The following is a 14,642-nucleotide window of genomic DNA, read 5'->3' as shown; positions in this document are numbered from 1 at the left end:
GATGTATAACGCAATATCCTATTCCAGTATTATTTTACTGTCTCATAAGAGGGATATGTCTTACATATTTTTCGAAGTAGAACGAGAAGAGACGAGTAGAAATGTCGAAAGTCTTGTTTGGAGGCAGTCATTCATCTGGCCAGATCAATATTGAAGTTGGACATGTCTTATTTCCGTGGGACGCCAGCTATGAGTTCTATTGTCCCGAGCTGTGCTATATGAAGCTTCGCTGCTTCAGTTCTAGACACAGGCCGGGTACATGAAAATCCGAAAGCTCTTGTTCGTAATTGCTAGGATATAAGACGTTGTCAGAATAAGAATTTAGCATTTATCCTAGTATAAATAGGTTTTTGTCGTAAATCGTGGAAAAAACTAATACTGAAAGTCAGGCACGAATACAATTATTGTCGTTTATAGTATAACTTTTATTAATATTGAATAAACGCAGAAAATCACAAAGAAACGCTGACATACGCACATACAGAAAAGCTCAATCTGAATTGGTGATCTCAATGTTAATAATATCATAAACAATTTGTGTCTTAAACAGCACGGCCAACAATTTTTTTTTTTCGTTCTCAAATCGCGTTCGACCTCTGGAATATTCGCAATCACTTTGTGAACGTAAACACTACACTGTCGTAAATTGTGTTATTTTGACGTACAACTCTGGTTTTGAAGATTACAGACCTATGAAAATAATAGTACCAGATGTGTACAAAACAATAGAGTTTTATTAATTTTTTTTAAAAATTAAAAAAATGTTTTGAGGTTCAAAAAGACGTATGAAAAGTTGCCAACAGAAATTCATCCAACAAAATACTGATTTTGGACTTTATACAGGATGTTTGAAATAGATTTATTTTTATTTCCAGCGAAATTACTTAATGTTTTCAAGACGGCTGTCTACTGGGTTGTTGCGCTGTGTAATATGGTGGAAGTTTACCGAAGTTTCAGAGGTCCTTTCTGCCTCCATCATTATGGTCATCATCTCCCTGATGATGGAGGCAGCAAGGACCTCTGAAACGTCGGTAAACTTCTACCAGATTGCACGTCGCAACAATCCAGAAGATTTATTTTACCGTATTTATTTCTGTTGTGAAATGGGCGTTCCATATTTTGTAGTACGGAAAACAATACGGTTAGTATGTAGTTGCTGTTGTTATGTCTGGTATTTCTATTTGACAGAGACCGCAGACACCATGAGTAAGTACAGACTGTAGGGTAGTACGTGGCGGAGTGGACGATGTTTCTGTCAGTCGAGGTAAGCTGTTGAAAATGACACCAAAATGCCGGAATCAGAAGAAGTGATGTTGGATTCACACGGAACTGTGGTCAGTGCATTCTCCAGAGCCTTCGCGAGACAGAACAGCCAATTCGAAAAAGGTACGTTTAGCTTCACGTTTCCTTTGGCTTGTGGAAAGTGCGAAATAAAACAGGCTTTCTATCACACAGTCATTGTAGAAAAACATCTGAGTAGCACGATAAAAATGTAACTTTTGTTTGAGTGGGATTATCATTAAATAGGCTTAGTAACAATTTAGACAAAAAATATATGCAATAAATCCCTAAGTATTATATTGTAATTATTAAGGGAAATGAAGCAAAATCTGTTGAATCAGTAATTGTTTTATTAAACGAAAATTTAGTTACATTTTCAGGGAGAATCTGGTGATTTTTATCCTTCGCAAAATAATATTATGATGATTAAATTAAGCAGGATGAGATGGGTGAGACATGATGGGGAATTGATAAATGCGTATAAAATTTTGTTTAGAAAGTCTGTGGGTACTAGACCACTCGTATAGGTGTAGATGGGAGGATAGTATAAAAAATTATCTTAGGGAAACGGATTGAAGGTGTGGATGAGATCATTTTTTCTCAGGATAGGGGATGGGAGGCTGGGACTTTTGTGAGCACGGCGACGAACCTTAAAGTTCCAGAAAAAACTGAGAATTCTTTGAGTTAGCTGAGCATGCTGTTAGTTTATTAAGAAGGGATCTGCTTCATGAAGTTACTTAATCACATTTTGAGTTTTTTTAAAAGGAGCTCTAGAATTAATTAAATATTTTGTCACGCTTTTGAAAATTTATGTCAAGATTATAATGACTCGAATCGCAAATAACTTGGACATCATTTTCAGAACTCGAAATTATCGCTTTCGAATGAATTACAGTCTTTTTATGATGACTACTGACTGTGAATTACTGCCTGTAGAACTATTGTCAATATACGAATATATGCAAAGTATGGAATTGTAATTAGACGCTTTAAGAAGTGTTGATGAATCGTGATTTTAATCTTTCGATTTTATCGTTTATTCATTTTTATTTCGTATTCTAATTTATGTATGTTACGTGTCAGAAGTTGTCGAGAACAAACACATGGGCGCTCACTGAACATTCTAATAGACTTTCTGGGTCGTTTAGTGAGAGAAATGTTAAAAGTCTTAATATTCGCTAGGCGGCAAGAATAGAAGTTTTTATATGTTAACAGCGTAGCTTCAGATTCTGATTTGATTCTCGCTCGGTTGAAACGAGATGAAGTCCGTAGCTAAACTTCAAGCTTTAGGTATACAAGGGAAGAGACAGGTGATGTATAGTTCCACCCTGGCTTCTCCTTGCGACAGCAGGAAGCGAATGAAGAGTTCTCCCGGTTGTGTGTAAGGACTTGTTTTCATCCTAGGAATACAACGGCGTTGTGGGTCGATATGAAGTCTGTGGTGACAATCAAAACAAAACCTTTTGCGTTCTTCTAAGGCAACACGAACTTCCTGCGTAACAAAATTTGAATACGTCCAAAGAAATCCAGAACCATCTTGTCTGCTAATTCTGTTTTGCATATAAATGGAGTGCCATTAGAGTATAGTGTGAAAATGAACGTGGACTCAAATTCCATGAACCTTTCTGCTAATTTTGTAAATGTGTGTAGGCGTACTTGTAAACTAGTGTGTTGCAAACACGACATAAGTGACGTGATGAAAATAACACATTTTAACACTTTACTTACGAGAATAATTTAAATCATATATCAGGGTACACCGCCACGGTGGTCTAGTGGTCAGAACACTAGCCTTGTAATCCTGGGGTCCCGGGTTCAATTCCCGGTGGTGCTCAGATTTATAACTTGTATTGGGCAAGGCCGTGGTCTAGGCAACACGGAGTTTTCCTCCGTGGCATCCCAACAATTACTCCATTCACACACAGAAGAAGGCAATGGCAAACCACTTCTGGATCATCTGCCAAGAACGTATATGAACAGGTCCCAGTCCGAGAAAAGGATGGAAGGATCCTGTTCATATGGACCTGTCGTCAGACAGAACACTAATAATAATAATAATAAAAATAATCAGGGTACACTCCAAGAAAACTTCTTTACACTCTGGTCACATAAGTGAAGATGGTTGTAAAAAATAAAACAGCATATTTCTTCTTCGAATGAAATGTAACTCGTATCTGGGTGATGTAAGAAGTTACTAAAGGCTCTGACAGGTGGTATACGTAGTCGATGCTGTCGTTTACAAGTTCGAATCCTTAAAGCGCAATGGTAAATGCGCGTACCATCACCTGCAACAACTTTTTAAGCGTTGTTTACGTGAGCTTCGTGCTTCAGAAAAGCTGCGACGCATAATGGAAATGCGGGAGGTGGGGCCTCGTGATTTCGCTGCTGCAACCGCGGTTGAGTTAAACTTAGTTTTCTGGAATAATTCTGCGTGTTGAATTTCAAATGAGGAAATAAAATGCAGAATTCAGTGAATTTAATTAGGAGTTGAATGTGAACTAATCCATCCCTCTAGACACTACGAATGTTAGGTGCATGCATCTCAGGACAAGTCAAGCCCAGACAGCAGACCTTACCTCCAAATATTGGGAACATCTTATACATTCAATGGACAGTTGTGGACATCCGAAGATGGGTGGTCCTCCAGCTGAGGAGTTGAAAATGCTGCAGAAAGTCTCCGAATTTTATTTGAGCTTCTCACGAAAAACTTCTCTATGGAGATTGTGGTTTACTATCAGAACGAAACACATGTACATCAAATGATTACATGAACTTTTAATAAAATAATTTTCATGAACTGTGATTTCGCGTGTTAACATTTTCATGGAGTCCACGCTCGTATTTGACAGTCATTATCATCAAAACACGCTGTAACTGTATTTAAAGTAAAATTCGGGATATATATATATTATTTATTTATTAAAACGTTTCACTCTACTGAATTCACACTTAAATATATCTTGAAACGTTGATCCTGTAGAAGATGAATTTTGCATATCTGCATATCCTGTCCTCCACAATTACATATTATGAGTGTTTATTGTAATACAACTTTTGATGTGTAGCTTGTGCGTCGAATGTCGAAGGTTTTCCAACGTTTCGGCAAACAGCGCAGAACCATTTTCAGGGCAGCCCAAATTATACATAAATCTCAGGAATAGAACACTGAGAACGAGAACTATTGGGTGTTTGTTGTGTGTTGCAGCGATTCAGGCGCTCGTCTCGCTGAATGAGCAGATTTCTACTTCTTTGGTCTTATCGGGCACCGAACAAGGGACCGACTTCCAACACAGGCCGTCACACCAGCTCCAAGATGGCGGCAGTGTCGCTAGTCGCCAGCAGCAAGCCTTCGACTCCTCCGTGGCTCTAATGAGACGTCTCCTACTGGACGCTCAGGTGAAAAGCTTCTTCAATCAGACATTAAGTTCTTTTCTTTAGAAGGAGTTCACGAGAATCACACAAATTAGTAACTGTAGAACACTTTGAAACACGCCCTCATTAAAATCTATTATAATTTGTAGTCTTTGTCGAAGGAGTTTTTATGAAATGGAAATAAAACATAAAAATTAACTTTGCAAATATAAAATCTTACCTGTGGATTCTTATGAAATTTTAGGTTTTCAAAGCGGTCAAAATTGTGATTACAGCCTTCTGATTTGTGACCCAAATATTTTTGTAGATGGTTACCAACGTTTCGGAGAAACATTTCGCCTCCATCTTTAGAGTAATAAGGCAATAATTCTCCCCCCCCCCCTGAAATATAGTGATAATACTATGTCTATACAGCTGCCATGTTAATGTTATTGATGATTCAGGGTTATCCATAGTGGCATGATGTTCGTACCAAGTTTTATGAAAATCTATCAGTTCAAAATTAATTGGAGGGTGGAGGCATACATGCGTGAAGCCGTAATTCTATTTTCTTTGCGAAGAAAGGAAAATTTTGCTGAAAGGAGAAAATTGCTGTAACTTAATCCTTTGGATTTCATTAACGTGGAGTAAAAGTAAAGAAGAAAGTTTTGGGAGTTTATACAATATTTTCATTTCTGCTACTGAAGAGGGCTGGGCCGTGCAGGGTGTCGCGTTGGCGTCTGGTGGAGTGGAGGAGGATGTAGAGCTGTCAGCGGGACGTTGCCTACAACTGACAGATGTAGGCTACCCGCCAGACACGCTCTCTTGTTCCACATCTAATCTTCTGTCATGTGATAGGTGTTTCCTGCCTCCTTTCATTTGTTTTGTCTGGACAGTTTTCGATTTTCACCAGTAATGGACATCAAATTATGTTTCCTCTTGTGAGTTTCAAGGCATCCGGTTATTTAAAGACAGTGTATCAACTGAATGATGTAAAAAAATTGTCTGTGGTAAACTGGAGGACATTTGGGAGAGCGAAGTGTGGGTATTTACGAATGCATAATATCTGGATTCTGAAGTGTCCTGATTGGTAGTCATATCTGGTACCTCCGGAACACAAAATTTACATTATGAAACGCAAATAAAATACTTATATATTTTTATATTTTTTCTCCAGACTGTCGATTCCCTGCATCGTTTACTCGAATGTTTGTTTCGTGGTTATGAGTCAATTTGAAAAAAAAAAAAAAAAATTGCACTGCATCTCCTGTGTTTGATATCAGTGGGATTAACATTAAATTTCACACATCGCCTACATATCTGAAAGTATAATGTGGTGATAAAAACACAATTCGCTCAACAACCTTTACTACATACCGTCATAACCAAATTTAGTCACATATTGTCAAATAGTTTTGGTGATGGAAGTGTATGGCAAGATATTAACCCCCTCATTGTGCGTTCATTTTATTCATTCTATGCAAGAAATGGATAGATACCTGCAGCATATGCTTTGCATCAATGCCATTATACTGGTTTCCATGGCTACGTGTGTCAATGACAATGTTTGCCCCATATTCATGTACGGCAAAATGACTTGTGGTCGGGGGGGAGGGTGTTTACAGGTTCTGCTTGATCTCGAAAACGCCCCAGAGAAGATAATTTCCTATGCAACCACGGCTTTGTCTCTCAGACAAACACTTCTACTTGCTTGTCACAAACAAGTTTTGGGCTCGAAGTCCTGTGTTAATTTAGCGAACAAATTTTCTTCTAAAAACGAAACCAAAATTACTAATTCAAACAACTGCAAGCAACATATCAGAAAAGCTGGGATAGAACTTTGAATTGTTTGCACTGTGGTTCAAAACTCAGTTGCGATCTGGAATGCTGATTTATGAAGAATCAAAATGAAGAAGATGTAAACATATTTCTTCTTACAGAGTAGAAATTAATAATCCTTCAACATGTCATTAAATCCTCCCCCCCCTGCACCTTTGACGAATCCCAAAAGTTTAATACCATTTTTTTTTACAAAACTTCGCATCTGGATCTTACTCAGAGCCAGATTAATCCAGTCCGCATTCTTACGTCTTGTTTCCTCGTGATCCATTTCGTATATTTCTCACATCTCTGCCTAGGTCTCTCAAGTACTTTCATCCTTTCAGTAGCGTCTATCACATGCATGTTACGTATAGAGGAGGTCGTGTCATAAATCTAATTGCAGCGGCAAAGATGAAAATGGATTTCGTTTCGCAGGCCAAGTTTCGCAGGATGGTCGAAGAGAACAAAGAACTCGCAGCGCGGATTGACGGAGACATCCAACAAGCTCAAGAAGAGGTCGCTGTACTTCGTGGAGAGCTTGCAGACACCAGCCGCCGTCTCGACCAGCACCTGATCGCAGCCAACACACACCTCAATAATGCTTCTTCATCCTCAGCATCTTCCACATCTGCCACTGCAGGTGGCGGCGTCAGAAAGAAACAGCTTCACTCTGTATCTGCTAGAAATCTAGAGCGTGCTTCAAAAATGCCTGTTAATTCAACATCGATCACGTCCTCTGCTGCCCCAGCTGGTGCTGCTACTCCACGGTCAACAACCGCGACTCCGTCATCTTGTAGTGCTGTGAAATCTACAGCTGGTGGAGCCTCTAGGTCGTCTTCACCTCCTCAACCTCCATCATACCGACCAAAAGGATCGACAAGTGGGGGCATGTCTGATAGTGGGAATTCCGGAGTCAAGTCTTCAGCGACTGGTAATGTTAGGGATAATGATGAAATGGAGGATGACGTAGCGAATGTGAGTGCTGGTAACGGGGACAAAAACTTAGCAGAGGTGGAAGGGGATGGACAAAATGGAAGGAATGCATCATACTCTGGGGGTGAAGGACAGCAGGACGAACCTGTGTTTCGACCGCCCTCACCAATAGCTGGGACCGGCGGCCAGCCAGACGGTAAGTCACTAGCACTCATTAGTAACTTTGCTTCTGTTAAACAAGACGTTCTCAGAAGAGGCAAACATAATTATTATTTTGCTTCGATACTGAATTATTTGATATGTTTCAGTATGTGAGTACCAGGGAATAAGAGTTAGAAACAGAAATAATTAGTATGATGTAATTAGAAGATAATTTCTTTGGAGATGATTCTCACTATTGGAAATTTAAATATACTTAAGAACAATGATTTTGGAAGTTGTTTAGTACAGTTTTTAAAGTGTGGTCAGTTTTGAGAGAGAGAGAGAGAGAGAGAGAGAGAAAAGAAATTATAAACAACAGCAAACACTGAATTGAGGAAAGTATTTGAAACTTAGAAAAAATAATCCAGTAAAAGTAAGCAGAACAAACATATGACAAGGAAATGTGTTTTTTACAAGTCACGTGGTTTTATCACGATAGTGAAATCAAGGACATAGAAATTGGATTGGGGGAAAATAAAAAATTGTTTCTGGAAAGTTTTTGTGGAAAATTCATCTAGGACTTTGGTGACTTTGACGATCAAAAATATCACAGCCTCAGTTCTTAGTAGGAGTTTCAGCTCTGACCTAAAATATGCTTGAACTTGTAACAAGGATATTGTCAGGCACAACAACAGCATTCTCAGTTTTCCACAAATATGAGAATGTTTACAACTTTAATGAAATAAAGTGTCTTGTAATATTCTCAGTGCTTTGCCATCTCCTAAGAACTTAAAACAAAATCACATAGACACTGCAGTTTCTTATAATTATTCCAGAGATAACAGAGTCATTAACTCCATTCAGAGAGATTCTGTTGCCAGTCTATCAAACCCTGAATTGTAATTTCGCCGCTGTTCTCTGAAACTAATGAGCTGTACCAGTTTCTACTCCACAAGTTTCGTCATAACAAACTTGTTGGGAGATTCAGAAGAACACGTGATTGTGGCAGTCTTTTAAATGAAGTTCCATGTAGTTAGAGTTCACTGAAATGTTGTGTGGCTTTATCAGAATATCTGCCGCTGTAGGTGGAGAATGAGTAGGTTCATCTTCCAAGATGAACTTCAGAGTAGTTGAAAATTCGTTAAGGAATTTCAATATCTTCATCCACTCCAGTAAGACTAGCAAGGGATTCAACAGTGGTGAGATGAGGCACGTAACTTCCTGAGACTTGGTCATAGACTATCAATTTTCAAAGATAGAGATGAACTACAATATTCAAACACGCCTTTACAATATTAAAATGCTGCAGTTTGCTTTTAAGCAACACAATACGTGAAATTGTTCTGGAAATATTTTGCAATAAGATTTTTTTGATCTGTGTATAATATTCTGTTGACACGACACATGGCGTAATATTCTCGATGTTAATTCTGAAATCTTGGTTATAGTTACCAACTTACCGACGGTGAAAACAAAGGTAATTTTGCTATTAAACAAGGGACCCCCCCCCCCCAACTGTATTCCCCTGTTCTGCTTACATTGTATAAAATGTAATTAAGTTTAATGCAATTTTATTAGAATTAGGCAGGCGCGTAAACATGTTGAACTAGTACCGCTGGTTAAGTAACAGGGACTTAAGTTTGTGGATTAATTAATTTGGATTTACATCCTTTCCTCGCCCTGGCACCTGTGCCAAGTAACAGTACAGCATCAGAGAGAGATCACGTGGTAAGTGCAAGAGAACAGCTTTCAGAATACCACAGTGTGCCATCTGGTGGTAAGAACCCACAGAATCAATGTCTGCATGCTGTTAACATCCACTGTGTTGCAAACAGAGGTTCTGAACCCCACACCAAATACCACTGTTAATCTTAGATGGCTGTCTTCTGGGTTGTAGCGCCGCGTAGTCTGGTAGAAGTTTACCAATGTTTCGGGGGTCCTTGCTGCCTCCGTCATCAGGGCGATGAGTGTGTTTCGACTTCCAAAACGTAGTTATGAATAGTCTCTTCCCATAGAAATTTAATAAGTAGGAAATGAGATTTTTACGGCGATGAGTACAAATATTCGTATGTTGGGTTATACTGAAATGTGTAAAAAAAAAAAAATGGGGGTACGTATAATAAATAGTCGCTGTGCGTTAAAGAGTTAGGCCGAATTCAAGAACTCAAAATGTTCGTTTTTATGCTCGCCCTGGAGCTAAGTAAACGACCCGACGGGCAGCTTATCTCCTGCTTCCGCTGTTCGTGTTGAATCATCTAATTTATTCCCCGTTCCTTTCACACACATTTTCTCACTCCCATTTCTACAAATTCTCTTTCTGCGTTTTCCTCCTTTTTTTCCGTATAAGCACAGGGTCTTATAAAAAAAAAGGACTCAGTGTTTTATTTCATTCGTGATGTAGGACTTAGAGGTTAAATCCCTACTTCAGATAAAAAAGGACGCAAGTCAGGTTTTATATAACTGGAAGTTAGGATGCAGAAAAATGATAAACATTCTAGCACAAGGAAATTCACTGCCTTCCCTCAAGGTGCGTGCATCTTGCTTCATTTCCCGTGTAGTGTACCCCCAGGACACTAAATTTTATCGTCATCTGGTTTATCATAAAATTCAGGTTTCAGACGGATCAGATGGCCTATAGCTACAGGGTGATTCGAAAGTCGTTGTGCACACACAAACGCGCAAGATGACGTATGTGTGTGTCATGTGACTACATCACCTTAGATGGCGGGCTCTCTAGACGTCTAGGTCGATATTTAGGTTCTTACAAGTGCACAGGGTCTTTTGAATCACCCTGTGGAATGGGTAGTGGCGTATGTCAGCCGACAAAAGTTGTACCACGAACTTGATAATTGTGACGGGATTATAAACTCTTCACTGTAAATAAAATAAAGGCCTCGTTAGTATATTTAAGGGGCAGAGAGAATTGTCAATGTTAATTGTATGACTGCGCTTAATTAGTGATTCATTTAAAATTAATTTATCAACGTGTGGATTGCATCTCTCCAGTTTCTACGCGAGGTAGCGAATTATTGAATGTAGAGACGGAGGAATTTTGTCAGCGATTCAAATATTAGCTCTGACGCACACTGAAGATTCTTATGACTAGCAGACTTACTGAGATTAGTCCATGGAGTAGATTCCTCCTTAAGAAGCTAACAGTCACTGAGCTAGTCAGGAACCTCCCCGCCTTTTATGGAACCCGAAGGTGCATCACCGTGTTCACAAGAGCCCATCCTGAGTCAGATGAATCCTCACACTATATTTTAAAGATCTATTTTAATATTATCCTGACCATCTACGCCTAGGTCTCCGAAGTGATATCTTCCTTCAAGGTTTGATCTTACGACCAACTAAAGAGATTTATTGCTACGTTTACGTAAATGACACAGACGGTTTTATAGTAATTTACGCATTCAGAATGCAAACGTGCAGAGAACGCATGTCGAAACTCTGTGTACTCCAGCATGAATTGCACTTTTCAAATTTGTTTTTATTTTTTAATGGAACGAGTACATTACTGACAATTTTTTTGCACAAAATTTTATTTAGATTCTCAACAGCAACTCGTCTTGGCTCGTTCGCCGCTCCAAATGCATTTTACGTGAAATATTTTTTTTACACACAGTTCTGTATATTTTTTTTTTTCTGGAAACTTTCTCTTGTCGGCTTAGTGAATATTTAGTGAAATGAATATTAAAGCCGATGTTATCTTTCATCCACAAGGTGCTTTTACGCTATTCCATTCCCTCTGTCATAAAACACGCTAAAATAAAGAATTTAAAATATGTCTGTTCGTTGTGTTGTTTTGCGAACAACATACAAAACTGTCCGCGAGGCACTGCTGAAACTATTCGGCCAACTGACGTAAAATATATTATACAACAAACATGCGGGTTGCGTAAAATTATAAATACCATGCTTATTATTTATAGTATATTAACCCTTTAAAATATAATTTTAATTACATGTGCCAACAGCTACTTTAACAGTCACTAAATGAGCAATTTGTATATTTACGTTTTGCGTGATTCTGATTCTACACAGGGATTATTTCCCCGAACAGCTTCTTTGTAATGGAGAAGCGTGGTGTTTTCTCTGCGGTACGGACTGAATATATTTATTGTTTTGTATTTTTGCGAAACCTGAAGGTGTTTGAGGACTCGGTTCTGAGGAAAATATTTAGAACTAAGAGAGATAGAGTGGCAGGATGTTTAAAAAATTGTATAACGAGACGCTTTATAATTTGTATTTTTCACCAGTTATTATTAGGATAATCGAATAAAGGACGATGAATGAGTAGGGGATGTAGAACGCATGGTGAGATGAAAAATGCGTGCAAAGTTTTAGTTAAGGAGCTGATGGGAAGAAGCAACTCAGAATACCTAGATTTTAATAAAAGGATAATACTAAGGTTGTTCTTAAGGAGGGTGTAGAGTGGATTCATCTGGCTCAGAATAGGGACCATTGATTGGTTCTTGTGAACAAGACAATCCCTCAACAACCTTTACCATAGGAATGATAATAATTATGATGATGATAATTTATGCATAGCAGACACATTAAGCGACAAACATTCTCACATCAATATAAGCCTAACAATAATTAGATTTAGTGAATATCATACTTAATCAAAATACGTTGATTACAGAATGATTTGTATGTTTGATGTGATATATTTAATATAGATATAGATACATGATAATCATACAGCGCCTTGGGAGAAATCCAGTCAACACATAATCACAGTTTCGAAAAATAAGTCCTTAAGTCGTGTCTGCAGGTACAAACGGCGTCAGATGACGCATTAACAACATGGCGGTAGAACAAATTTGTGTCTTATTTCTGCCTCTCTTTTATTTCAGTCACTCCATTGTTTTCTCTAGTCCTTCATTTCCGATTGCCTTTTGTCTTAAAGCGACTCTCTCGTTCTGCGTTTCCTTTGGCCTTTGTTTCTATTTAAGTCTCCTTTGTTAATTTTTGTCTGTCTTTTTTAGTGTGTTTTGTTTTACGGGTTGGGTGACTCGTGATTCGCTGGACTTACGATGGTTCATCAAAACTTGAACTCCTGCTACTCACATCATAGGAAACCAATATTTGAAACACGTGTCAAATTAAATTTGTCATAATAGTGAGTCAAAACAAACATCACATATTGAGTAGCGATGTTTCATAAAACAAAATATTTGGTAATTCAACCGTTATCCTGAAGTAAAATCAAACCATCAAAGTTGAAGCACCTATAATCGTCATTCAGAGCTTAAAAGACCCTACTTTTAACAGAACGTTGTTCGAACATTGGTTTTGTTGAAAACGGCAAATTAAAAATTATGATTTTAAAGAAAATCCGCCAATTAGTGTGTTTATTAATGATGTCCGTTATCGAATGATGAGACGGACAGACTCGATAAAGTATGAAGTTTGTTCTACTGTGGGAAGTGAATCTCAAGAATTGTAAGTGTCTTACAAATGTGGAACGATGAAGGAGTTTATAAATGCGTTTCTGAAGTGGAGAAGATAATGTTGTCTGGAGTTTCCTACTTAGTGGAGCGAACAAGCCCACAGTATATTGAGATATATGGCCCTAAAAGAACGAGATGAAGTTAGAGTGGGAAACGCTCATATTTCGTTATTAAAACCTGATTTCAGAATTGCACTAGGGGACGAATTTAAAATCACAATACTTATTTCAAAACAGAGCACTATTTTTCAGCAAATTAATGCGATATTTTAATTTCTCTGAAGTAAAGACACACGATAATGAATTTAAATGGGTTTTAACAACCTATCCGCAGTTCACATTTGAATAGAACAATTTTTAGGTTAGGTTAGTTTAGGTTAGTTTAGGTTTGTGATTTCAGGTTGAAGATTAGTGTTAACAATAATTACTGCAGTTCTGTTGCAAAACTGATAGCAAATTTCTCCTCCTTAATCTAGGCGTAGAATAATTAATAATATTTTTCGATTGCTATAGCAGTCACACAGTAACCTCAACATAAAATTAACCCTGGTTTCTAATTATGGGGCGTAGGGCGTTCAGACCAATTTTCCGTACCCAACGAACGGCTTTAGATGCGTTAAAGGGGCCACGGGCCACAGGTTGATTGTCCCTGCTTTATTTCAAATACATTAATTCACACTGTCAGTTTGCAAATGCTGTTTTAACTACCTAATAAACACGTTATAAACAAATAAAAATTACACATCCATTGTTTTTGTTATCTTTTAATTGACTGTTTAAATCACAACTGTCACTCTTGCTTACAAACGCATTTTCGGATTTCTACTAAGCCGTCATCATTGTCCGGTTATATCAGTAGGATTACGTGTGGGTTGTAGCGCCGTGTAGTCTGGTAAAAGTTTATCGACGTTTCAAACGTCGTTGCTGCCACCATCATCAGGGCGAAGAATTGGGAGTGAGGATTATCGCTAACTTGAGTCACGGTGCTTAAACAACTGAATCCGGCAGTACCATTAGTTGTCACGGTCTGAATTAAACAAAATGGCGTACCTCATTCGCTGCCTTTTCTAAATGTTAGTAATTAAAATTTGTGTTTACTGGTCTATTGTTCTGTGGACGACAGAAGTTGTCTTATGTGGTGATGGTTATGATGATCCCTGTATGCATTGAGACCTTCCAGAGAAAACGTCCAAAGTGTCCATTAGGAAATGTCTCGGGTCTGTAAAATGGTGAGGGAAATTGGTTCTTATAAAATCCATGGCACTTTATTTTTGTTTGTAGCTCAACGATCACTGTCACAAACACACTTTTCCTTTCCTTAGTTTTTAAGTCACACGAACTGAACCCTGCGTTCTGAGCATTTGTCAGCCTCCCTGCCTGTCAGCGAGAAGCCATGTCTGTATGTTATTTTAATATCTCGACATTTCTCAGCGGGTGGGGTACAATTTTTCGGCGTTTGTTGAAATGCGTCTCTGTTGTTATGACAGAATGATTTGACCTTTTGAAGCAGAAAGCTCATTTAAATAAGGCTTAAACATTCAGTTCGTATGTCAACGAAAACTCAACGCATATCTGCTATAACCATCAATAGGTTAATGCTGTTTAGGGAAATAATCGGTTTATTCTGATAAACATACGAAATCCATAAGTACAATCG

General features: G+C 38.2%; 1 protein-coding gene across 9 annotated transcripts in view; it reads left to right on the top strand.

Moving 5' to 3' along the window:
• Nucleotides 1-14,642, top strand: part of Liprin-gamma (liprin protein kazrin) — a 195,404-nt gene that overhangs the window by 125,046 nt on the left and 55,716 nt on the right. For 6 of the 9 annotated variants that reach the window (XM_087356439.1, XM_087356441.1, XM_087356445.1 and 3 more), the window contains 3 exons: nt 1,189-1,386; nt 4,487-4,677; nt 6,889-7,582. In XM_087356439.1, the coding sequence (XP_087212565.1) occupies nt 1,290-1,386; nt 4,487-4,677; nt 6,889-7,582 (982 nt within the window). In that variant the 5' untranslated portion in view covers nt 1,189-1,289. The remainder of the gene's footprint in view (nt 1-1,188; nt 1,387-4,486; nt 4,678-6,888; nt 7,583-14,642) is intronic. The other 3 variants (XM_087356447.1, XM_087356446.1, XM_087356444.1) reach the window with 1 other exon arrangement.

Source organism: Zootermopsis nevadensis, unplaced genomic scaffold, assembly GCF_977971745.1.
Source record: "Zootermopsis nevadensis isolate Lab colony 2312 unplaced genomic scaffold, Znev_1.0 Znev_ptg000027l, whole genome shotgun sequence".
Classification (NCBI taxonomy): domain Eukaryota; kingdom Metazoa; phylum Arthropoda; class Insecta; order Blattodea; family Termopsidae; genus Zootermopsis; species Zootermopsis nevadensis.
This window is presented reverse-complemented; position numbering and strand designations above follow the sequence as displayed.